This window comes from Sebastes umbrosus, chromosome 3 (genome assembly GCF_015220745.1).
Source record: "Sebastes umbrosus isolate fSebUmb1 chromosome 3, fSebUmb1.pri, whole genome shotgun sequence".
NCBI classification, from domain to species: Eukaryota; Metazoa; Chordata; class Actinopteri; order Perciformes; family Sebastidae; genus Sebastes; species Sebastes umbrosus.
In genome coordinates this window covers 16,421,797-16,448,051 of record NC_051271.1, presented here as the reverse complement: position 1 = coordinate 16,448,051, position 26,255 = coordinate 16,421,797, and the positions used below count along the sequence as shown (strand labels likewise).

General features: G+C 37.8%; 2 protein-coding genes across 2 annotated transcripts in view; one reads left to right on the top strand and one right to left on the bottom strand.

The window, feature by feature from the left end:
- LOC119485898 (nidogen-1-like) overlaps positions 1 to 16,862 on the top strand; it is a 45,250-nt gene extending 28,388 nt beyond the window's left edge. The window contains exons 12-20 of the mRNA XM_037765730.1: positions 1,903 to 2,031; positions 7,188 to 7,427; positions 7,548 to 7,720; positions 8,243 to 8,369; positions 9,209 to 9,380; positions 10,597 to 10,754; positions 10,920 to 11,043; positions 11,392 to 11,504; positions 13,733 to 16,862. Of these exons, the coding sequence (XP_037621658.1) occupies positions 1,903 to 2,031; positions 7,188 to 7,427; positions 7,548 to 7,720; positions 8,243 to 8,369; positions 9,209 to 9,380; positions 10,597 to 10,754; positions 10,920 to 11,043; positions 11,392 to 11,504; positions 13,733 to 13,851 (1,355 nt within the window). The 3' untranslated portion in view covers positions 13,852 to 16,862. The remainder of the gene's footprint in view (positions 1 to 1,902; positions 2,032 to 7,187; positions 7,428 to 7,547; positions 7,721 to 8,242; positions 8,370 to 9,208; positions 9,381 to 10,596; positions 10,755 to 10,919; positions 11,044 to 11,391; positions 11,505 to 13,732) is intronic.
- Positions 16,863 to 18,932: 2,070 nt separating this feature from the next.
- Positions 18,933 to 26,255, bottom strand: part of LOC119485958 (tubulin-specific chaperone E-like) — an 18,106-nt gene continuing 10,783 nt past the window's right edge. Inside the window, exons 9-16 of the mRNA XM_037765825.1 lie at positions 24,366 to 24,430; positions 23,941 to 24,005; positions 22,092 to 22,244; positions 21,828 to 21,966; positions 20,245 to 20,313; positions 20,065 to 20,124; positions 19,814 to 19,905; positions 18,933 to 19,394 (exon numbers count right to left, since the gene is read on the bottom strand). Coding sequence (XP_037621753.1) covers positions 19,299 to 19,394; positions 19,814 to 19,905; positions 20,065 to 20,124; positions 20,245 to 20,313; positions 21,828 to 21,966; positions 22,092 to 22,244; positions 23,941 to 24,005; positions 24,366 to 24,430 — 739 coding nt within the window. The 3' untranslated portion in view covers positions 18,933 to 19,298. The remainder of the gene's footprint in view (positions 19,395 to 19,813; positions 19,906 to 20,064; positions 20,125 to 20,244; positions 20,314 to 21,827; positions 21,967 to 22,091; positions 22,245 to 23,940; positions 24,006 to 24,365; positions 24,431 to 26,255) is intronic.

The window sequence follows — 26,255 nt, the reverse complement described above, 5'->3', positions numbered from 1 at the left end:
TCCAAACTTTTCATCAGTAGTGCACAAGTCATATCAGAGTTTGAGACTTTGTGTTTCTTCAGTGTAATATATTTTAAGTCAGCGCAGTGGGCCCCTTGGACAGGAAAGGTTTCCACCTGGACAGGAAATGCAGAACCCTGCCTTACAGCTGTGCAGCTCATCTCTTATATATACATCATCTCCCCCATGCCGGAGAGTCTGAGCTGAAGAATGTTCATATGTGGAGAGAAAACAGGAGGACGAAACGGTCCACAACTTGTTTTTTTAACAAAGTCTTGTCACTGTGCCCAAGTTCAGCCTCACAGAGCTGCTAGCATGGCTGAAGACTCTTAGTCCCGGTTCTATATAATCAAGTTATTTTATCTGTCAACAACAATTACACCGGAGCAGTTGTTGGCAATGACATTATTTGTTCTCAGTCTCCCTCCAACAATGCTATTACAAATATGTGTAAAAATAAAATCATGCAAGTACAAATGAGAATCTTAAGACATAAAACACAAAATGCAGATTAAAATATAAGAATAATATATATATATATATATATACATATATGAAATATAATACTGTGTAAACTGCAGTGTGTTTGGGTGGTAGAAGTAGTTCTCCCACTAGTTAGTTAGTTACTCCATCACTAACAGGTAATGTTAGTTTCAAATTATAAAACAAGGTTTGTTCTGTAAATTTCAGTATTTGAATCCATGTTTTGTTATTTGTTAATTGCCGGCTAATTGAGATATTATTGTGGTTAATTGTGCATTCTTTAGTTTGGTTCCCTGGAAACTAGGGCTGTCTTTGACCAAATAAATTCTTAGTCGACTAAAGCCAAGTTCACACTACACGACTTTCAAAGTCGTCAGATCGCTGTACTGTTCACACTACACAACTTACTGTCTTGTAATCGGGAGTCTTGTAGTCGTTGTGGATTTCACACTACATGACTGACCGGAGGTTACACATTACAAGATCTTTCACCAGGAGGAATCCCCGATGAGGTCTCCAAACTACGTTTTGCCATGAATCACGCGCAAGAAATACACCGTAAATTACACACCGTAAATTACACATTGCTGATGTTGTCGTTGGCGCATGTGTCCACAAAAATAGCCTGAGTCCACCGGTTTCCACACTCTTTTTTTTTTTTTTTTCATTTATTCCTCCAGGTGTAACAACAACGTTGCTCTGTGTTGCAAATGCAGCAGATACAGTAAGTTTCTATTGTTACAGGCGTCCCCTCATCCCCCAGATTTCCCCTCAACCCGTGTCTTGCGCTTTCATTAGCTTTAGCTCGTGGCTGGAGCCCCTGACAGGTCGACCTTGTGTTTTTCTCTGAAACTGACTTTCTCCACAAAGAATCAGACAAAAGCACCACTTAAAATCCTGTGTTTACCAGAGATGTGCTCATACGTTTCTTAGAAATAAGTCATTCAGCATGAAAAAAGCATAAAAATGACTGAGCAACAAAAAAAAATCTTAGTCGCCTAAAACCAAAACTACTGATAAGATAAAAACATTTAAACTTTAATACCAACAAAGTCCTCAAAGTCTTGACCTTGGAAATAGTTTGAGAAAAACATCTCCCTGACAACTGAGTCCTCATCTGCTGGTAAGATGGTCGAGACTGTGAGATGTGGTTGAAATGTCCTAAAAAAGCTAATGAGTGTACCTTTTGAGTTTTCTGGTTTCCAAAATCGTTACAACAATATACATAAAAAACTTCCGAGGTAGAGTCTCAACCGCTCATTTAAAATACTTTTAAAGGGACATTTTGAGTCGATTTCTATGAAGAATTTTTTAGAGTCTGGCCGTTAGTGGTACTGCAACCTAAAGCCCCTCCAAACATGGTGGTTGGTGCGTTGCCAACATAAACTTCATCTTTGTATTTTCTTTGTGCCCGTTCAGACGTAGACGAGTGTGAGCAGGATCGATGCCACCGCGACGCCTTCTGCTCCAACACGCAGGGCTCCTTCTCCTGTCAGTGTCATCCCGGTTTCCAAGGCGACGGCTTCCAGTGCAGCCCCACGCCCACAGGTGGGTGACTTACACACTATTTTTTAAATTACATATAAATGTGTTTTCTTCTGTCTGATAAAGTTGATTTTCATAGAAATGGACTGAAAGCTGGTGATATCAGCAGGAATAATAATTAATTTTACTTAAAACTTAATGGCAGTGGTAGAAGAAGTATTCAGATCCTTTACTGAAGTAAAAGTACTAATACCACACTGTGAGAATACTACACTACAGGTAAAAGTCCTGCATTCAAAACATTACTTAAGTAAAAGTATGTATCAGTAAAATATAAACGTATCGATTGTGCAGTAACTAAAGCTGTCAGACAAATGTAGTGGAGTAAAAATTACAATATTTACCTATGAATGAAAGTATATAGTAGCATACAATCGAAATATTCAAGTAAAGTACAAGTATCTCTATTTTGTACTTAAGTACACCAGTGCTTAATGGGTTAAAACCTGTAAAAGCAGCAGCAGGGTCCATTTTAATGATCTAACTACCGTCTCCTGATTGAAAAAGAACTTTAATAATAAAATGTTTTGGTAGTGTTAGTGTGGGCGGTGAAGTTGGTTTTCCAGACATTTCAGAGACAAATGGAAGCTGTGTAAACTCCGCAGAGTGTAAGCATTCAGCTGAAGGTTGTGCAGGAAGACGAGGTGACGGAGCACAGCGGTGAAGGATGTTGATGAAGTGATCAGAGTGTAAACAGATTTCCCGTTAGACTCAACAGACACTTGATGACGCACGGCTGAAGTTTGTGTTAGAGGCTCGGTTCTCGCTGCAGCTTCAGATCAGTTCAGGGTTATAAAAATAAATAGTAAGAGCTGATAGACTGAATAACAAAATAATAGTCATCAGTGTGTCATCGTGATCTCATGTCTCCCGGGTACTCAGATATTTTACTTAAGTAAAAGTAGTAATACCACAGTGTAGAAATACTCTATTACAAATAAAAGTCCTGCATTTAAAATGTTACTTAAGTAAAAGTATTAGCATCAAAATACACTTAAAGTACAACAAGTAAAAGCACTTATCATGCAGAATGTCGCATTTCAGAATCATATATATTATATTATTGAATTATAATTATTGATGCAATAATGTGTCAGTTACTTTAATGTTGCAGCTGGTAAAGGAGGAGCTAATTTTAACTACTTTATATACTGCGACTTACAATAAGTGCATTAGGAGTGGGGGGAAAAATCAATACAGCATAGTATCGCAATATTTTGCGTGGCAATATAGCATTGATACACAGATGTCAAGTATCGATCTTTTGTTATATAAACTATTAACCTCTTAACGATCTGACAGCAGGCCCAGCCGCTATTCTTTCTTTCAGAGTTTGTAGCATGCTCAGTCTTAACGAGTGAAGATACAGATATCATATGAAACTATGAAAACCCAAGGAATCCATTGATACCAACTATTTCATGTTAGCATGTTGGGAAGAACGCTAAATAACACATCATTTTGGCGAGGAAAAAACGGGCATGGCCATTTTCAAGTTATGTGAATAAAAACTCTGAGATGAACAGAGTGAAAACTGTATCTTCCTAGATAAAACAGATGTTGACAAACAGTTGAAAAAAGGTAATAAATCGCAATATACCGTATCGCAAAATGTTTAAAATCCCAATAAGACTGTATCGTGACTTAAGTTTCGTAATAGTATCGTATCGTTGGGCCTTTAGTGATTCCCATCCCTAAAGTGCATTCAACCATGAAGATGCAACCTAAAATGTGCAAGCAGGTGTAGTTTACAGTGGCAGGTTTGTTGTTGTTGTTGTTGTTGTTGTTGGTGGTGGTGGTTTGGCGTCGTCCCAAAGCTGCAGACTCCTCCAGTGATTCCAGGTGTCAGCAGCTGAGCGTTAATTACAGCTCACTCCTTCGCACTAAAGTTTTGTCATATTTTCGTCCTTTTTATGACCCGTCTGGTCTCTGAAAGGCATAATTCTTTTGTCCCCTGTCACAACTTGTCACAGCGTCTCATGCTTACTACTACATATTACACATACTCTGTGTCCTTTTGTCTGGATGGTTTTTGATCTTTGTCCTTCTCTCACGCAGCGGTATAGGAAGTACTCAAATTCTTTACTCAAGTAAAAGTATGATACCACATTATAAAAATACACTGTTACAAGTTAAAGTCCTGCATTGAAAATGTTACTAGAGTAAAAGTATGTGAGTATAATCAGGAAAATGTACGTAAGTATTAAATGTATTAAATTGTCAACATTAGATTATTATTACTCAAGCATTAATGTAAAAGCAGGATTTTACTGTTGTAGTTGGTTGAGTTGGAGCTCATTTTGAACTATTAACTAATGATTATTTTCATTATGGAGTAATCTGATGAGTATTTTCTCCATAAATCGATTGATTGTTTGTAAAAATAGTGAAAATAGTGAGAAAGTGACACCTTCAGTGTTTGTTTAGTCCAACCAACAGTCCAAACCTCAACATTATTATTAATACATTAACATTATTAAAAGGAAAAGCAGCAAATCTTCACATTTGTGAAGCTGGAACCATGAAATGTTTTTACACAAAAAATTACAATTCTCAAAATAGTTGCCAATTAATTTTCTGTCAATCAATTAATCGTCTGATCGTTTCAGCTCTATTTTTACATTTTCATATTTTTTTGTGCACAAAAATCGTATTTTGTAAAGTAACTGAAGCAGTCCGATGAATGTATTGCAGTAAAAAGTACAACACTTCTCTCTGAGATGCAGTGGAGTAGAAATAGAAAGCGGCATGAGAAGACAATACTCAAAGTAAAGTACATGTACTGGAGTAAATAGTTACATTCCACCACTGCTCTCAGAGGTCCTTTTGCATTTTTGTGTTTTTCTTTTCGTCTGATTGTTGTTATCAGACGTGGCGCTGTGAGGACACGCTGCTGTCTGTCAGACAAGACTGTTATGGCTGCTCTGTGGTTCGTCTCGCAGATACCCTTTAGGATAGGAGTGTGAGGAAGCTCTTCCAGATGTCACCGTGGCCCCTGAGTGTGACCGCAGAGACGAAGAGCCTCCTGCTCCTCTTTAATCTGTGGTTCTCTCCACAGCTCACTCATATGTTTATCTGCAGCTGCCACGTACAGAAACCGGTTCCCCAGCAAGAAAATACAAAATAAAGTTGAATTAAATAACATTGCACCTGTGAGGAGCTGTGGTGCAGAATATTTTTAAATAGAGTTTGATAGTTTATATTTCTGCTAACTTTTATTTTAATAATACAGATATTTTTCTTTATTAATTTGTATAAAATATTATTTGATTTTGTATACTGTGAAAAGAAAAGAAACAATAAATAGAATATACACTGTGTGCACAATTATTAGGCAAGTGAGTATTTTGACCCTATCATCATTTTTATGCATATTTTCCAACTCCAAGCTGTATTAACTTGAATGCTTATTGGATTTAGGCATATCAGGTGAAGTGTATTTGTGTAATGAGGGAGGGTGTGGCCTAAGGAGATCAAAAACCTATATCAAGGTGTGCATAATTATTAGGCAGCTTCTTTTCCTCAGGCAAAATGGGCCAAAAAAAAGATTTAACTGACTCTGAAAAGTCAAAGATTGTAAAAAGTCTTTTAGAGGGATGCAGCAATCTTGAAATTGCTAAGATATTGGGGCGTGATCACAGAACCATCAAACGTTTTGTTGCAAATAGTCAACAGGGTCGCAAGAAACATGTTGAGAAAAAAAGACGCAAATTAACTGCCAAAGATTTGAGAAGAATCAAACGTGAAGCTACCAGGAACCCATTATCCTCCAGTGCTGTCATATTCCAGGACTGCAACCTACCTGGAGTGCCCAGAAGTACAAGGTGTTCAGTGCTCAGAGATGTGGCCAAAGTAAGGAAGGCTGAAACCCGACCACCACTGAACAAGACACATAAGTTGAAACGTCAAGACTGGGCCAAGAAATATCTGAAGACAGATTTTTCAAAGGTTGTATGGACTGATGAGATGAGAGTGACTCTTGACGGACCAGATCGATGGGCCCGTGGCTTGATCAGTAACGGGCACAGAGCTCCACTTCGAATCAGAAGCCAGCAAGGTGGAGGTGGGGTACTGGTATGGGCTGGTATTATTAAAGATGAGCTAGTTGGACCTTTTCGGGTTGAAGATTGACTCAAAATCAACTCCCAAACCTACTGCCAGTTTTTAGAAGACACTTTCTTCAAGCAGTGGTACAGGAAAAAGTCTGCATCTTTCAAGAAGACCATGATTTTTATGCAGGACAATCTCCATCGCATGCATCGAAGTACTCCACTGCATGGCTAGCCAGTAAAGGCCTTAAAGATGAAAGAATAATGACATGGCCCCCTTCCTCACCTGACCTAAACCCTATTGAGAACTTGTGGGCCCTTCTTAAACGGGAGATTTACGGTGAAGGAAAACAGTACACATCTCTGAACAGTGTCTGGGAGGCTGTGGTGGCTGCTGCACAAAAAGTTGATCGTCAACGGATCAAGAAACTGACAGACTCCATGAATGGAAGGCTTATGACTGTTATTCAAAAGAAGCGTGGCTATATTGGTCACTGATTTTTTTTTTTTTAAATGTCAGAAATGTTTATTTGTAAATTTTGAGTTGTTTGTTTATTATTCTCACTTTAACAGATGAAAATAAACAAGTCAGATGGGAAAACTTTCGTTTTTCATTTAGTTGCATAATAATTCTGCACACTAATAGTTGCCCAATAATTGTGCACACATAGATATTCTCCTAAGAAAGCCAAAATCTCACTTTTACTTTCTTAAATATTCAGGTTTGAGGTTTATTAACATTTTGGATTGACCGAGAGCACTGTAGTTGTTCAATAATTAAATTAATCCTCAAAAATACAACTTGCCTAATAATTGTGCACACAGTGTATAAGTATTATATGGTAATAGAACAGGATCTAAACCAAATCTGAATGATTGGTTAGGCCAAAAGACTGATTATCAGACTGAATTTCCAAGTTATATAAATTACAAGTTTCTGACGTAATTCACCAGTATGCTCCAGTATTCCTTTAATTATTCAATTATGTGCTGACATAAATTCAATATTTGTGAAGTCCAAATAAACGCCAGATTATAAAATAACAGGTTTGCCTTCAGCAGAGGTCTTCATGTAGATGTCTCACTCTGACTGTTATTTTGTGTTCCCAGAGCGTGAGACGACCCTGTGTGAGCGTCACAGAGAGAGCGCCCAGACTGCCACCTCCGGCTCCGGTATCTTCTCTTTCTTCCGTCCTCGTCCGGCCGTCGGTCAGTACGTCCCTCAGTGTGACCAACACGGAGCCTACGAGCCCACACAGTGCCACACTAGCATCAGACAGTGCTGGTGCGCGGACGCCAACGGCCAGGAGGTCCCCAACACCCGCACCGGACCCGGCACCACCCCGCTGTGTGAGTCAACTCTATCCTCTATCCTGCCTCTATACAGCTAATTTCAGAAACACATCCATATTTTCCTCATTAAACTAAAATCTGCTGCACCTGAACAATAAACTCTCGTCTCCTACGCAGGTATCAACCAGGCAGTGACTCCTGCTCCGGTGGGTCCGACCCCACGCCCTGACGTTCACCCCGTCGGTCCAGGAACAAACCTGCTGTTCGCTCAGAGCGGGAAGATCGAACGCGTACCTCTGGACGGATACAACATAAAGAAGGACGAGGCCAAACCTCTGCTGCACATCCCCGTAAGACAACATTAGATTTGATTTTGAGTCATTGTTAGATCTCTCGTAAATTTGTTCTGCACCAAAAGGCCGACTGTCTGATGCAGACGACATGCAAACATGACTGCCAGGAATGTTTCAGAGTAAATGCTGAGAGAAACTCCCAAACCAGAATGAGCTCTTTGTAGAAATGACAACCGGACAAAATATCTGGACTTTGGAGAGTTTGGATTCGGTCCTCATATTGAACACAGTCGCACAGTGTCCGTGTTTGTCATGGCTGTAGTTAAACCACTTCTGAACGATCCTGCTGTGCAACAATCCTCTGATTGTTCTGTAACAGATTTCAGCCTCAGAACTCTTCTCTTCTCTGTCATGAAGCCCATAAGTTAATGCATTGATGTACTGCAGCTGAACACAAAGCTCTCCGTCAGTGTCGGCGTCTTCGAGCCTGATGGGTCGCTGATGTTCTGTCACTTCAACACAAAAGAGTCTTTGAAAATGAAACTCCAGCTGAATGAAACCATCTGTGCTTCCTCTCAGGACCGGGTGGTCATTGCTATGGCTTACGACTGTGTGGAGAAGATGGTTTATTGGTCCGACATCACCGGGCCGGCTATCAGCAGGGCCAGTCTGAGTGGAGGAGACATCATCCCGGTTGTCACTACAGGTACAACAAACATCACATCACCAGTGCAGTTAGTCTCTACCGGCTGAGTGACATGAAAAACATGCATCATACTCAGTATCTCAAGTACTTTCATACGTGCAGCTAGGGATGCACCGATACGATTATTTCAGTCCAGACACGATACCTGGGCTTTGGGTATTGGCCTGATACAGAGTACCAATCCAATACCAGTGTTTATTACACGGCTTTGTTGAATACTCTATTCTGATTAGTCAAAATCGCATTAATGTGTTAAAGAAATTAGTAACGAATAAAACAAATTTGCATCAATGTGTTAACTTTGGCAGCCCTAATGTAAATCTTTTGAGAATTTCAGAGGTGTTATTCTTGTTTTAAATGATAACTACTCAGAGCTTGGTAACCAGTTGATACAATGTAGACACAAATGACTTAGGTATATAAGAATAAAGTTGCAGTGTATAATAATAATAACAATAAAAATAATAAATATTATAAAAAGTTTATTTATGCAGCCCTTTTCAAATCAAAGTTACAAAGTGCTTTACGTGGTTGAATCGGGAACAAAAACATTTCAGAACTGCAATGAAATTAAATCAGACAATTACAACATTACAAATATAAAAATTGAAATAAAATAGAGTACCCAAAAGTGATATAAAAAGCAGTAAACATTAAAAAGATAAGACACGTTGGAAATGATGTGATCGCATTGATTAAGAAAAGATGACTAAAGTTAGGAGCATCATTCTCAGGTTTAATCAAAAGTCCATTCAGTAACACTGCATGTGGCGGTCAGATGTGTCTGATCCGTCCGTAATCCCCCCCCCCTGACTGATGTCTGTTTCTGACGTCCTCAGAGCTCCATAGCCCTGAAGGCATCGCCGTTGACCACGTGGCCCGCCTCCTCTTCTGGACCGACTCCATGCGTGACACCGTGGAGGTTTCCAAACTGGACGGCAGCCAGCGCCGAGTCCTGTTCGACACCGATCTGATCAACCCTCGACCCATCGTCACCAACCCGGCGTACGGGTGAGTGCTGGAGAGACAACGAGATGAAAGTGATCAGTGTTTCAATCACAACGTTTACACGTTTCAAAGCAACATGATCTCTTTTTAGTTAGTAGTAAAATTCAGCTTGAACCCAAATACCAGCAGTAACAGTAGTAGTAGTAGTAGTTAGTTGTAGTAATAGTTGTTATTAGGTGGTGGTTGTTATTTGTAGTAGTATTTGTTAGTTATAGTACTTGCTAGTAGGTAGTTGGTTATTGTAGTAGGTGGTAGCAGTTAGTAGGTATTTAGTAGTTGTAATAGTAGTTGTTAGTGTTAGTAATTGGTATGTAGTAGTTGTTAGTATGTAATTAGAGGTAGTTTTAGTGATACAAGACAAATGTTCGTGTGAACGGACAAAGTTTTATCTTAGTAGGTAGTAGGTGTTAGTAGTAGTTAGTGTTGGTAGTAATTAGTAGTAGTAGTTTGTAGGTATTTAATAGTACTTGTTTGTAGGTAGTTAGTGGTAGTAATAGTATTATGTGGTAGTAGTAGTTGGTAGGTAGTAGTAGTAGTACTAGAAGTTAGTGTTAGTAGTAGTTAGTTGTAGAAGTAGTATTGGTAATAGTTGGTAGTACTTAGTAGTAGTAGCAGTTGGTAGTTGGTAGTAGTTCTAGTAGGAAATACTTGCAGTAATAGTAGTACTAGAAGGTATTAGTAAGTAATAGTAGTCGGTAGTATTAGTAGTTGTTTGCACATAATAGTACTAGTAGGTAGTAGTTAGTAGTAGTAGCTGTAGGTATTTAATAGTACTTGTTAGTGGTAGTAATAGTAATAGTTGGTAGTAGTAGTAGACAGTAGTTGATAGGTAGTAGTATTAGAAGTTGGTGCTAGTAGTAGTTAGTTGTTGTAGTAGTCAGTGGTAGAAGTAGTATTAGTAATAGTTGGTAGTAGAACTAGTAGGAAATACTTGTAGTAGTAGTGATACAAGACATTTTGTGTGAATGGACAATAAAGTTTTATCTTATCTTAATAGGTAGTAGTAGTTACTGTTGGTAGAAGGTAGTAGTAGTAGTTAGTTAGCAGTAGTTAGTTTTAGTAGTTGTTAGCAGATAGTAGTAGTTAGTAGTTGGTAGTATGTAGTTGATAATAGGTAGTAGTAGTTAGTGGTAGTAGTTAGTGGTAGTAGTAGTAGTAGTAGTGAAACGAGTACTAGCAGTAGTAGTTTGGTCCAACTGGTTTTGTCCTGTTGATACAGGCAGCTGTACTGGGCAGACTGGAACAGAGACGGGCCGAAAATTGAGATGTCCAACATGGATGGGACAGACCGGGCCGTCCTGGTGAAAGACGACCTGGGGCTTCCCAATGGTCTGACCTTTGACCTCAGCGACCAGCAGCTGTGCTGGGCCGACGCAGGTGAGACACACCCGACAAGAACCTGAACCGCCACTCTCTTCTATCAACGTGTTATCTAAACACACAGAACCATCCAGAACTTAACCTGAGTTGTTAGTCTGGGTTTATTCTCCGTCACATGTTCCTCACTGTTACTGATTAATTGATTGATTGATTGGTCTGCAGGAACTCGTAAGGTGGAGTGTATGGATCCTCACCGCAGGCTCAGGAGGACGATCGTTGAAGGGATCCAGTATCCCTTTGCTCTCGTCTCCCTTGGAAAGAACCTTTACTACACCGACTGGAGGAGGTAACACACTGTAGAGCCCCGATGGTTTCATCTGGTCACACCATCACTTTCAATCTGGAAAATATACAAGCAGAATTAATAAACAAAGAAACAAAGTGATTTTCTATAAATCCTGTCTTTTCCTGCACACCTGAAGACTCTAATCAGTAAAATAATAATGTGCAGGCTGAGAGTCTGAGTGGATTTTAAATAAACATTACTGCTGCGCTGTAAACGCTGCTATTTTGAGCTCTGCTGTTTGACTGGAACTGTCACATAAAAGTGTGTTTAACAGTGTTGTTAATCTGACGATCAAACATCACTGTGTGGTCTCTGCTAAACACTTTTTGTTTTGTGGTTATTTTTCAGGGAGGCGGTGGTCGCTGTGGATCGTCACTCAGAGAAAGAGACAGAAGCGTTTCTGCCACAGAAACGCTCTCGGCTGTACGGCATCACCACGACACCGACACAGTGTCAACAAGGTACAGCTATGTTTAATTTACAAGCTATACATTAGTTAGTCCGGTCAAAGAACAATGAAGGAAAGGAATCAAAGAAATTTAGTCAAGCATTTAACCCTCGGAGACCCACAATAGACCCGTCTTTGTCTTTTTTAGGGGAGTACAGGGGGTCTTTAGGGGGAGATAGCAGGTCAACAGTAGATGTCACCTAGAAGTACATCATCTGAAAGCTGGGAACATGAAGATTAATTTGAGATGCAGCTCAGTACTGTGTGTCAAGTTGTTCTAGTCATAAATCAGAAACAAAGAAATAATGAATTAATTAAAATAAATTATGAAAGTGTAAAATGGTTTAGAACATTATGATAGAAGTATATGATGGTCATTCCCATGCTCTATTATGTCTCATAAGTTGTTGCAGCACTGTTGGGGTTGATACCATTTGTTACACAGATTTGGTGCTAAATGTGACCATTTTTTTCGACTCAAGAATTGATAAAAAATTATCAAAAATACCACATTAAGACACCAAGACCTTGGGGAACACCATAGAAAAAGCCATATTGTGATTTGGTTTAAAAAACGTTTGACATTTTGAGATTTCTGCAGAAATTGCATTTTTTCAGTGAGCAATTCTGTTCTGGAAACTGCTCAGAAACCCCCTTAATGTCATCTAGCTAGGAAAGCCATCCATCTTCTGAATGCTCTAGGTCTGTAGTTTGTGGTTTTAAAGTTTCATGAGGCTGTGATTATCCTAGAGGTCACCACAGGTCGTTTTATACAGTGACGTCAAATTAGGATGAATGAAGGTTTATTTTATCTTAAACAAATCAAGCTAACTCAGTTATGTTTGTATGAAGAAAAGGACCCAAAGCAGTTTAATGCACTGGGAATACAGATGTGCTCTGACCGTAGTAATTGATTCCAGATGCATATAGTACGTGAATGGATATAAGCGTGGGAACTCCGGGTGAAGTGACCTCAGGGGGATGCCAGCTGTGGATATGGAGACTCACAGCTGGCTCGGAGCCCTGAACTATACAGCAGGCAGTGATGAGAAACAGCTTCACCGTCCACCTGCTGGTTTCTCAGTTACACTGAATGATAAACTGTTCATCCACTTCCTAAAGCTGCAGCCTCACTAAACATTTCTATTTTACTTGGCAACATGTTTCCTGATCACTTCTCTGTGTCGGATTTTTACAGTCTGCGTCAGCAGCGTTTCAATCTGTTAACAAAGACATTTAATGTACAGGACAACGCTGAAGGGTGTTTTCACTCTTGGAGGCATTAGTTTCAGATGACACTCTCCGGAGTTTGGGAAGCCCAAGAAATGGGCTTAAAACGTTAAAACTCTGGTCTGGGTTTTACTTTCAGCGAGCTCTGAGTTTCCTAGGAGTCACAAGAGTAAAAGGCAAAAGCTCCACCGAGGAAGCTAAACAATATGATTGGTCGAACATTTACATCTTTCATTGTGGAAATTTTGGAAACATTGGAGAAATCTGACTCTGAACTGTAAATCAGAAACCGTGCCAGAGCTTTGACTTTTAATACAATCTTCCACTGATATTTTTTTTTTAGTTTTTTTCTTTCTTTTTTTTAACGATTGATAGTTTTGTTTTTACACTTTTTTTAATGCCTGTGTTGTATTTTTCAGTTTTCAGGTCTGGTTTTCAATGCCAAAATTTAGCATGTTAACATGCGCTCAGCTTCTCAATGAATTATACGGGATGTTGTCAGTTTTTTTAAAGGATCGCAAAAGTAAGTTTTATTGACATAAAGATTATCTGACTGAAATTTTTTTGAAATAGATATAAAACCATCAGAAGCATTGTCTTCCTGTTGAATTTGTAATAAAGTGAATAATGGACAAACTAGAGAGATCAATGAAGCTAAATAAGAGCTTTTATTTTTCAGTCCAGGTCTAGTTTTCAATGCCAAAATTTAAAGTCACTGTTCTAGCTCCATATAGACCACGTAACATGCGCTCAGGTAACGTCACAGTAACTGAAAGCAGAAAAAACACATTCTTCATTCTCAAAACAAATCGTTTGCTTTGGAAAACGGTTGCCACGAGTTGTCTTTAACATGCCTGGAGTTTATAAACTTTAGACATCATCATTATTTATATGTTTTAATTTAAGCTCTTGTATCTTATGCAGCTTTCTGACAGAGGATTTAGGCAGATTCAGAGTAGCATCTCCGGTATTAACGACTTCCTAACATCGTTCCTTTCTCTCCCCTGTTAGTCTACAACTACTGCTCCAACAATGCCGGCTGTTCTCACCTGTGTCTGCCGCGGCTCGGCGGGTTCACCTGCCGCTGCCCGGACGCCGATGACGGACGATGTGTAGAGAGGAACCTGTGAGGTCTGCATAGCCACGATAACACTGCTGCTGTGAGAGAAAAAACAAAACACATTTAACTCAATTTGGTGTTTCTTTTTTACATTTTCTTACTTGAATTGAACATTTCTACAATCATTTCAGAGTTTTATGTGTTTTTGTCCCTTAAAAGCTGTTCAGACCTCACAGTATTTATGATGTCACACTGCAGGTGAGAATTTTACTTTCTTCCTGTAAATGTTGGATTCAGATATAGATTGAGCTGTTTGTGCAGCATGTGTTTGTAATCTGATTCCTGGTTGGAGAGTTTCTCTCCAAAATGAGAACAAAGACACTAAATTTAAAATACAGGGATTTTTTTAAAGACAGCAGGTAAACTAAAAACACTTTGACCGACCAGATGATCATTATTTGAAAAGGTACCAAATGATAAACTTCACGTTGTGTTTTTATTGTATTTTAAAAGTGAAACTCCTTATTGATTTCTTATAGATGTGGTCTGAAAGATAACTGCGAAAAACAATCCGAGGGGGCCTTAAAATTACATTTTTATTTTAAAAAAGCCTTAAAAAGGTTTCTGAAAATGAAAACTATTGACACTCACCTGAACAAAAACCTTCAGAAGTTACTGAAACTATTCCCGGAAAAGCCATCGTGAGCTTCTGTCAAAAAAGCAGACAGTATCCCAAACTTAGTCAAATCTGAATCACGTAATTCTTGTTGCTGTAACACCATCTATTGGCGAAAGGCCAATTTATCATATCAACTATAAGGGACATAGATTTAACTGCAACAGCTCCATGTGTTCAAGAGTAACAGCAGTTTGGCCATATTCTTGTAGTTGTGGCTTATTTGCCAGTTACAAGACAATGGTACGAAATATCTCAAAACAAAAGCATCATTTTTGGGTTAATCCAAATATATTTTGTAACGCATTTAGTGAAGGCTGGATGAAATTTGTCGATACTTGTGGACTGATTTTAGGAATCCATCCAATATTTTTTTAACCAAAAGGTAAAGTGACCATTTGACGACACTTTATTGTCCACCAGATTTTATCACAAATGTAGCCGACATGCTCCGAACAGCCAATAAATAGGACTGAAAACAGAGATGAGTTGGTGTAACTTGGTGTATAGATCTGACTGGATGATAAAACCTTATAGACGTTGACCTGCACTCCATTAAATCTTCTACTAGTTTCCACATTGAACAGAATTGAATACTAATTTACCGCAGTGACTTCTCAATGAATTATACGGGATGTTGTCAGTTTTTTTCAAAATGATCACAAAATCCGTTTTGTGTGAAAGATCATCTGACTGAGAATTTTTTTAAATAGCCAACTATTTAAACATGTATATATAAACCATTAGAGGAGTTTTTTCCAGTTTAATTTGTAATAAAGTGAATAACGGACAAACTACAGAGATCAAATAAGCTAAATAAAAGCTGATTTTTTTTTTGTATCTGACTAAATTTAAGCAATTTTTCATTGGTAAAATAAAACTCTACAGATCTGAAAATATTCTATATTTTAACAATCTTTTATGATAAAATTAGATTCCCCCACAACTGACACGTATGCTCAGTATTTTGAAAGTGGACCAATAATATCACCACTATGATCCTGAGGTGTAAGGGCTAAAAAACCTTTTAAGACTTACAAGATTTATTGTATTGTTTGTGCTACGACTCACATTGTATTTTTTGTATGAACTTGTAAATAGTTACCCGTTATGCAGACGATATTCTCTTGATGTTTTTAATGGTGCTGATGTTGCCTTAGATCTACCTGATGATGATTACTGTGAAGGTGTAGGCCATGTCTGGAGACCAAGTTGTATGTACTTCTCATGTAAACATCATTTTTACAAGAAGACTTGAGCAGTGATGATTTAGTTCCAGTCACTGAAGTCTGTTTATATCTAGAAGAAAAAGTAAAGAAACAGCAAAAACTGTGATATTTTTAAAGCATCCTCCAATATACCTGCCAATATTCAAATTAAATAATTGAAACCAATCAAATTGTTTCTAATTAACAATTTCAAGCATTATGAAAATTACCAAAAGTCTAATTTTAAATTTTGTTTTGAAGATGCTCATTGTAGCACACAGATTTTTTGAAGCTTTCATTTTGGTAGCAGTTATACATTTTCAAACATGAAAATGGATTTTAATTTGGATTTCTATCTGACTATTTGTACACAAATAGAAAATAAATCTCAGCTGAGCTGTACAGTTAAGTACACATTTATCTGTTGTATTGTTTAATTTAAACAAAAATGGCAATTCAAGCCCCACTGGTACTGGCCAATATGTTGTTGTTGTTTTTTTTTAAAACGCGTAACACAAACTCATTAAGAATTCCTGAAATTCGGTCATTAAAAGAACTGACTGATATGAAGTGAGCAAAATATTTTACAGTGTAAAACTAAATGTGCTCTCTGGCGGACAAACTCTGTAATGGAGATTCTGTTTCTAAATGACAAATCAAACATATGTATGTATATGTACTGTATCGTTCAGGCTCTAATGGCAACCAAAAATAATATTATTGATGTTTATCAGTCATCACGGATATATTATCTCAAGATCCCAAAATGTCTTGGCCTTGATTTGATCAAATTTGGCGATGGGCAAACTGCCTACCAGAACGAAATTCTAGTTTGCACAAGAAACTTTGGGTTACAGTGTTTCTCATGGGGCTGCCCTTTTTGTTTGTACCACGCAGTATGTATTACAGCAGCAGGAGAAAAGTCTGAACTGGAATCACAAGTGTTTTAGTCTCAATTGTAAAAACAATGATTACATGACAGGAACATCACTGGGCTCATTGTGTTGTAGGTGACGTGAAGAGCACGTCAGTGTAACGTTGGGAAAATCAGCTCAGGTTTTTTTTTGGTGACTGAAACCCCATCAGGGAGGAAACTAATCAGTCCGACAGGGCTGCACAATATGTCTGTACTGACCATCAGCCAAAGAGGTAACAATAACAGCCTGTAAAGCCTCAATAAAACCTTTTTAAATATAAGGAATCCGTCTTGTGAGTTCTTTATACTGACTTTTTTACTTTTTCTAAATACTATGACTTTTTTCGGACATTATTCAGACATCCTACAAACTTTTTTTTCGGACATTTTACAGACATGATGTCTGTGTCTTTTTTTCAGACTTTTTTTCCCGGATATTTTTCAGATATTTTTCAGACTTTTTTTTTCGGATAATCTACAGACTTTTTTTGGGATATTTTACAGACATGATGTCTGTGACTTTTTTTTCAGACTTTTTTTCCGGACATTTTTCAGACTTTTTTCCAGAATTGTTTTTCAAGATATTTTTTCAGACATTTTACAGACTTTTTTTTCGGATATTTTTCAGACTTTTTTTCCGAATATTTTTCTGACTTTTTTTTCTGACTTTTTTCAGACTTTTTTTCGGATATTTTTCAGACTTTTTTTAGACTTTTTATTTCAGATATTTTTCAGACTTTTTTTCAGACTTTTTTTCCAGACATTTTTTCAGACTTTTTTTCCAGACATTTTTTTCGGACATTTTACAGACATGATGTCTGTGACTTTTTTTCAGAATTGTTTTTCAAGATATTTTTTCAGACATTTTACAGACTTTTTTTTGGATATTTTTCAGACTTTTTTTCCGGATATTTTTCAGACTTTTTTTTCGGACTTTTTTCAGACTTTTTTTCGGATATTTTTCAGACTTTTTTTAGACTTTTTATTTCAGATATTTTTCAGAATTTTTTTCAGACTTTTTTTCCAGACATTTTTTTCGGACATTTTACAGACATGATGTCTGTGACTTTTTTTCAGACTTTCTTTCAGAATTGTTTTTCAGACTTTTTTTCTGGACATTTTTCAGACTTTTTTTCAGACTTTTTTCCAGAATTGTTTTTCAAGATATTTTTTCAGACATTTTACAGACTTTTTTTCGGATATTTTTCAGACTTTTTTTCCGGATATTTTTCAGACTTTTTTTTCGGACTTTTTTCAGACTTTTTTTCGGATATTTTTCAGACTTTTTTTAGACTTTTTATTTCAGATATTTTTCAGACTTTTTTTCCAGACATTTTTTCAGACTTTTTTTCAGACTTTTTTTCCAGACATTTTTTTCGGACATTTTACAGACTTTTTTTCGGATATTTTTCAGACTTTTTTTCCGGATATTTTTCAGACTTTTTTTTCGGACTTTTTTCAGACTTTTTTTCGGATATTTTTCAGACTTTTTTTCCAGACTTTTTTTCAGACTTTTTTTCCAGACATTTTTTTCGGACATTTTACAGACATGATGTCTGTGACTTTTTTTCAGAATTGTTTTTCAGACTTTTTTTCTGGACATTTTTCAGACTTTTTTTCAGACTTTTTTCCAGAATTGTTTTTCAAGATATTTTTTCAGACATTTTACAGACTTTTTTTTCGGATATTTTTCAGACTTTTTTTCCGGATATTTTTCAGACTTTTTTTTCGGACTTTTTTCAGACTTTTTTTCGACTTTTTATTTCAGATATTTTTCAGACTTTTTTTCAGACTTTTTTTCCAGACATTTTTTCAGACTTTTTTTCAGACTTTTTTTCCAGACATTTTTTTCGGACATTTTACAGACTATTTTTCAGACTTTTTTTAGACTTTTTATTTCAGATATTTTTCAGACTTTTTTTCAGACTTTTTTTCCAGACATTTTTTTTGGACATTTTACAGACATGTCTGTGACTTTTTTTCAGACTTTCTTTCAGAATTGTTTTTCAGACTTTTTTTCTGGACATTTTTCAGACTTTTTTTTCAGATTTTTTTCCAGAATTGTTTTTCAAGATATTTTTTCAGACATTTTACAGACTTTTTTTCGGATATTTTTCAGACTTTTTTTCCGGATATTTTTCAGACTTTTTTTCGGATATTTTTCAGACTTTTTTTAGACTTTTTATTTCAGATATTTTTCAGACTTTTTTTCAGACTTTTTTTCCAGACATTTTTCAGACTTTTTTTTTCAGACTTTTTTCCAGAATTGTTTTTCAAGATATTTTTTCAGACATTTTTTAGACTTCTAACTGAATACATTGAAACCAATTCATAAAGTAAACACTCACAAATAAAGTGTGAAATATCTGTTTGTTGTTTATTCATGAAATCAAATAATATGTTAGTGCACCTACAGATTTCCTTTTGTGACATTGAATGAAGTCCTGAAGCGAGTCCAAGCAGACAGGTTGCCATGCATTATTATGAACGGTAATTTGCAGCACATGCGGTTTCATTTCGGAAAACAGCAAATCCAGTGTGGGCGTCATTATGATGTAAAACCACCTCTCAGTGTGAGTCTATGTGTCCTCTCCAATAAGGACACAGTCTGCTGCTGGATCTCTAACACAGAAGCAGCTAAAGCACAGTTCAGTCCTGGAAGCTTCCGTTCCGTCTCTGTTGTGGACCAGGTCGGTTCTTCACCTCCTGGTCCAGGGTCAAGACCAGCGAACCAACACCTGGTCTCCGTCCTCTATGGAGTAAAACTGTAGAGTCTTCAGATCACTGTCAATCTCAAACTCTGTTCCCACTTTCTAGAAAGAAAGGAGGAAAGACAGTCTCAGGAGATGACTCTTTATAACCTTTACATTTTCTGGTTTGGTATATTGAATAGCCACAGACGTCTGGTCAGGAACGAAGCAATACATTGTTTTCTTGAACCCCTGTCACCACCACACCAGTCAACACACTCAATTTGTCGGTTAGCGTATGGTTTTATACAAAAGGAACAGATAAGGAAAGCTATAAACCAAGAATATTCAGCCTAAAATAAATAAACTCTAATAATAAACAGATCTCCACAATACACATCCAAGTATAATAATAATAATAACATTAATTTATATAGCACCTTTCATACAGGGAGTGTAGTTCAAAGTACTTAACAACAAGAGGGAATTAAAAATCCCTCTTGCACATTACTTTTCATTACACATGAATGTGCAGGTCTTACCTTGGGGCTGGTGTAGGTGAGCTTCAGATCTGCTGCAGGAACCTTCAGCAGTCTGTACAGGAGTCCCTTCACCTTCTGAACAACCATGGAGGCTGCAGAACAGACCACACACCGTTTAACTCAACTGGACGTCATTTCATATTTCTGTTTAATACAGAGAAATCCACTCAGTTGATTTCAACAAAGCGTTGTCTTAGCTTAGAGAGGAGAAATACAGTAAAGCTCTCGATTTTAATTTTCTGTTGTTTTACCTGGAAGTTTCTTCTCAATCGGCTTCCGGTCGGCGTCATTGGGAAACACAAACTCAATCTCTGGTGAGGAGAGACGAAGAGATCAGTGGTCAGAAAATGTCCCATTTCCTTTAGTGGTTTTATTCTGGTGTTATATATTAGCCAATCAGAGAGCAGAGAGCAGAAAGAGGTGGGACTAACTTAACAGCTGATTTTTCAGGGCAAACGGCTCCGGCTTCTTCAGCTCGCCTTCCTCTGGAGCTCCGTACTCTGAAACACATGAGGATCTTCATCATTATCATCAATTCAAATCATAAGAGGAGACATCTAAATAATAATAATAATGAACTTTATCTAAAATGAATTTAACAGTCAGTTAAATGTGTTCTGGTAGAACAGATATAATTATTTTCAAAAATGAAAAATACTTCCTGTTATCTATAGATAGCGAAAAAAGAACAACATGAATAATTCAAATATAGAAGCTGTTTGCTTGGTATTTTTTGGAAATACTCCACTCTCCCAGGGGCCCGGTGCAGCCTGTGATATATCAGTTATCTAACAGGTGATAAGCCCAAAAGCCGTGAATTGAAACCCCAGTTTTAATTTCCTCATAACCACTGAGGGTTGCTGTAGCTCCCTATAGCTGCCTCTAGATATCAGTACAGCATCGTATTTTACTGACGGCTCCTTTAACCACTTCCACTTGGCCAACTTTACTTTTTTCAGAGGCTGAAGCAGGCTCAGTTTTATAGCTAGAAGGTAATGGGATGAAACTGGGAAACCAGAGGAACACAATGGTACCAACCCCTGTTACGCTAGCATGTCGGGAAGAACGCTAAATAACATTATGAAATTACGCTAAATTTTGGCGGCGGAAAAACTGACATGGCAATTTTCAAAAGGGTCCCTTGACCTCTGACCTCAAAATATGTGAATGAAAATGGGTTCTATGGGTACCCACAAGTCTCCCCTTTACAGACATGCCCACTTTATGATAATCACATGCAGTTTTAGGGGAAAAAAACATTATTTTTTTTTAAATGCAGTACAAATGTGTTATATTTCCTATTCTAAAATGGTGTATTTTAATATTTCTACATACTGGGGTCCCTACAGTCTTGGAATTACATAAATTGGGTATCACTGTAAAGCTGAGACTCTTGTGGATCCAATGAGCCCAACTGTATTCATGTGTGATGATGTTAGTCCCCATAGGAGCCATTTCATTGTAGTGAGACATTTTTTTCAAACGTGACCTCCCTGTATAAAATGACCCGTGGTGACCTCTAGGATAATCACAGCTTTATGAAACTTTACAACCACAAACTAGAGACCTAGAGCATATAGAGGATGGATGGCTTTCCTAGCTAGATTGACAATAAGGGGGTTTCTGAGCAGTTCCCAGAACAGAAGTGCTCGCCATCCAATCGCCGAAAAATGCAATTCTTGCAGAAATCTCTAAATGTCAAAAGTTTTTGATACCAAATCACAGCACGGCTTTTTCTATGGTTTTCCACAAGGTCTTGGTGTCTTAATGTGGTATTATGGAGGAATTATTGATAATTTTTATCAATTCTGGAGAGGTAAAAAATAGTTAAATTTAGCACCAAATCTGTGTAACAAATGGTATCGACCCAAAAATTGCTGCAGCAACTTATGAGACAACAGAAAATAGGAATGGACATCATATATTTATATCACAATGTTCTAAGCCCTTATACACTTTTACAATTTGGGGAGTGGAAAAGGTTAAATCATCGGCCAGTACAGCTGGGACTTACTGTCGATGAGACTCAGGTAACGAGGGTGCTGACAGGTGAACTCGGTGCTGGGCTGACTCCCCCCACCTGCCTTCAGCCACTCCACTCCAAACATCTTGATGTAGTCGAGCTCTGCCCCCCTCCTCTCATCATGGTGGATCTGATGGAAACCATGGCAACGGGTCAGCATGCGCGTGCGCACACGCACGCACGCACGCACGCACGCACGCACGCACGCACGCACGCACGCACACAGCCAAACAGCCAAACACAGGTTCAGCTCACCTGACAGCTGTTGAGGGTGACCAGTTGTCCCAGTTTTGCGATGATCTGCTGAGTAGCTGTTTTGGGGTTTCCATCACTGCTCACTAGTCGGTTGCCGCGACACGAAAGGTTAACCAAACTGGGAAGCTTCGCCAGTTCATTCACCACACGCCACTGAGAGAGAGCGAGAGAGAGAGAGAGAGAGAGAGAGAGAGAGAGAGAGAGAGAGAGAGAGAGTTCAACCTCAGACCAGCACTGCTTACTTGATTGCTATCTGGCCCTAAACCAATATAAATTGGCAGAGTATCTCTTTATTGTCAGAGACAGATCCTGACCAAGTACAGACTCAGTGACCACAGTGTAGCCGTGGAGAAAGTCCTGGCTACCAACAGAAAAGAGTCTTGTGTTAATGTCCGGGGAGCTCAGGGACATGCACATTGCCGTCAAAGAGTATAAAAGCAAAGAGGTGAAACTCTGGTGTTTTTTTGACATTGGCAGCTAGATGGCGCTGCGGTAGCGCTGCCGCCATTTTGGACTGAAAACGCCAATAAGTCCACAGCCATGGATATATAAAAAGACGTCTGTAAATCAGAGCATCATTTTTTTTTTTAGGTAAATCAACTTCCCAATACGAACACTTAAATAACCCTCATTTAAATCATTATGTCCTAAAAGTTGTAAAATTAACTAATAGCCAAATCCAAATATTTTCCTCAGCATAAAGAACGTGCATCAGACCCACGGGACTGCACCACCCTGCACGTTCATTTGACATATCCGGTTCTGCCAGCTTCCGACTAGCTGTATGCAGTTGTGATAATGGATATATTGGCTGTAATTCATCACTTTTATTATCTTATAATACACCCATGGGCTGTATGCTGTAAGCCTGTAGCGTGGTGGATGTATTAACATCTCTGTTCTCAAACTACTGCTATCGGCCAGTAGCTAGTAGAGCTAGTAGCATGACATAAACAGAATTGAATGTAGTTGTAGGCTATTTACTAACACGCAGTGCACAACCTCTTATACATCCATGGTCTGTGGTCTGTTGGACATCTATTCTGGAGGTCCTTGATGGGAAAAAGTTTGAGATTGCTCTCAAAATCTGTGGATTTTTCTAACTTCCATTTATGTCCATCGCTCAATTTATGCTCCTCTGGGAAGCAGCCGGGGAAAAAGTTTAATAAATAAATAAGTAAGTAAGTAAATAGTAAATAGTTATAATAGTATGCATATTTATAATATTTTTATTGTTCAACACGGACCATTTTGGTAGAGACATTAAAATTATGAAAATAGAATAGAAATAATATTGTTTTAATTTTATACGACACTTTGTACTACTCTTTATTAATTTGCAGAACCACACACACATTCACTGTTGTTATCTCCCTGCATTAGAATTAAAGTATCCTCTCTGAACCCATTCTCTGGCTGGAATAATCTTTTCCCTGGTTTTTCCATCCCAAATCCCAAGTGTGTCCCTGAAGTCCCCGTCCTCATATAAAGTATGACTTTGATTTGATTTGTTAATCCCAAACTTCCCAGAGTTAGATGACAGTGAAAAGCAACAGATGAGGAGAGGGACATGCAGCATGCTGCCCTGCCCAGTCTTTCTCCTCTGCTTTAACTAGCATAGTGATACGCTGGCGCTGTAAACAATGAATAATATTTGGGAACATTCAGCAGCTTGGTTTTGTGCCAAAATAAGGCCGTACCGTACCCCTTCATCCTCCCCTAACACATAGTTATACAGTTTCCAGTCTAACATTTAACAGCTGGATAACTGAATATCTTCTGAGTATGTTGTTTTATGTAGTATGTTGACGGTCATTGTGTTCGTGTCGGAGCAGAAACACACACTGACCTCAGTGATGTTGTTTTGGTCCAGCTTGAGCATCTGCAGTGCTGGGAACATGGCTGTTTGACTTCCTACAGGACAGATTCAACATTTACACTCAATACGCATCAATATTAGATCAAAACACAGGCTTCTCTTATTTAATATAATGTCATAAAAAACATTCAATGTAAACAATAATAATAATAAACTTTATTTATACAGCACTTTTCAAAGCAAAGTGCTTCACAAGGTGGAACCAGGATTAAAACATATGTCAAACATCTTAAAAACAATAATAATAATAAAACAGATAAGATGTGTTGGAAATAAAACAGTGTGATAGCATTAATAAAAAGCTTTTTAAACAAAAAGATACATATAAACTAAGGATTTGAATGCCAAGTAATAAGTGGTTGAACGGAGTTGTTAAAATATGTTATTTGTTTTACCGGGAGGGGTGTCATCAAATCGAATGTCAGACAGTCTGGTATTGGACAAATGCAGCTGCTCCAGTCTGCAACAACAAACAACAATACAAAGTTTATTTCTGGTGTTAAAGTTCATAAAAAACAGAAACATCACTAGGTCAAAAAACAAACTCAACACAAATGACTAAAACGTGTAAATTCAAGTAAGACAAACATGTGAAGCCTGCTCTCATTGGTTTTTACAATTTCATACACATATACATACATATATATATATTTATATTAGGGGTGTCAAAGTTAACGTGATTATAAAACATTAACACAAATTTGTTTTAACGGCACTAATTTCTTTAACACATTAACGCTACTTGTCATTTTTTGGTTTTACCGGTCTCAGTTTTAAAGCTTAAGTGAAACTAGCATCATATGAAACTAGAAAACCTCAGGAATCCATTGGTACCAACCATGTCATACTAGCTTGTCATGAAGGAGGTCAAGTAACGCTCCAAATTCTACACTAAACTTTGGCAAGAAAAAACTGGCATGGCCATATTCAAAGGGGTTCCTTTGACCTGAAAATGGGTTCTCTGGGTACCCACGAGTCTCCCCTTTACAGACATGCCCACTTTATGATAATCACATGCAGTTTGGGGCAAGTCATAGTCAAGTCAGCACACTGACACACTGACAGCTGTTGTTGCCTGTTGGGCTGCAGTTTGACATGTTATGATTTGAGCATATTTGTTATGCTAAATGTAGTACCTGTGAGGGTTTCTGGACAATATTTGTCATTGTTTTGTGTTGTTAATTGATTTCCAATAATAAATATATACATACATTTGCATAAAGCAAGCATATTTACCAACTCCCATGTTGATAAGAGAATTAAATACTTGTCGAACTGATAAAAAAAAGCGATTAAATAATTTAATCGATTGACAGCTCTACTTTACTTTGCACTGTTTATTGTTTTACCCCAAATCACCAAGTCAAATTCCTTGTCTGGTTCTTATTCTGAAGAAACTGGAAGCTGAGCATCAAAATGTGTGCAGATTGAAATAGGAACAGGTTCCTGTTTCAGTGTCAAGTGCACAATAATGCAGCCTATAACAAGCTGGAATTAACAGACAAAGTGTTGCTTCAGCAAAGTGGGGACATCGACTAAATGTTTTAAGTTTGAATCATTAAATTCTTCTTCTTTTGGGGTCAAAACTGTTTTTATGTCTGTTATTATAACAGCTGATTACTATCTTTTGAACGGTAGTGTGTGTGATATTAAACTGATCAAAGTCTTGTGAAAGTGTGTCGCTGTGTACCGTACCTGGGAAGAGCAGCTAAACTGAGCACACTGTGCTGCTCTAAAGGATTACAGCACAGACTGAGACTCTTCAGGGACTGCAGCACTCCTTCAGGCCTTTAAAACAGCAAACACATACAGGAGTTACACTAAGTGAGCACAGACACCTGAATGTCAGATAAATCAGAATGAAGGAAACAAATGACAGCGTTACCTCTGCAGCTCAGTGATGTTGTTTTCATCTACAAGCAGCTCCTCCAGCTGTGGCCACATGGGGGCGCACTCCAGGATCTGGAGAGAAACCAGCAGAGTGATGAATCACACACACAAGAAATAAAATATACACATGGTAGAATTATTCATTAAACACAAACAGGAAACAAGAGTAGAGCGTTCCCCAAAATGACCACTAGTTTGTGAACGCTTTATTTTGACAGTTGACAGGAAGAGAAAAAGGAGATTTAAAACTAACTTGTTTACAGTTATACAGTATGTCGCATTTATCAACATCACACTTCTTTAAAGAGAACTTTAAGTGATTCAACTCTCAAGTGAATTGTTTGGTGTGAGATAAATAATATGAATTGAGAAAATATAAAAATGTATCAATAATA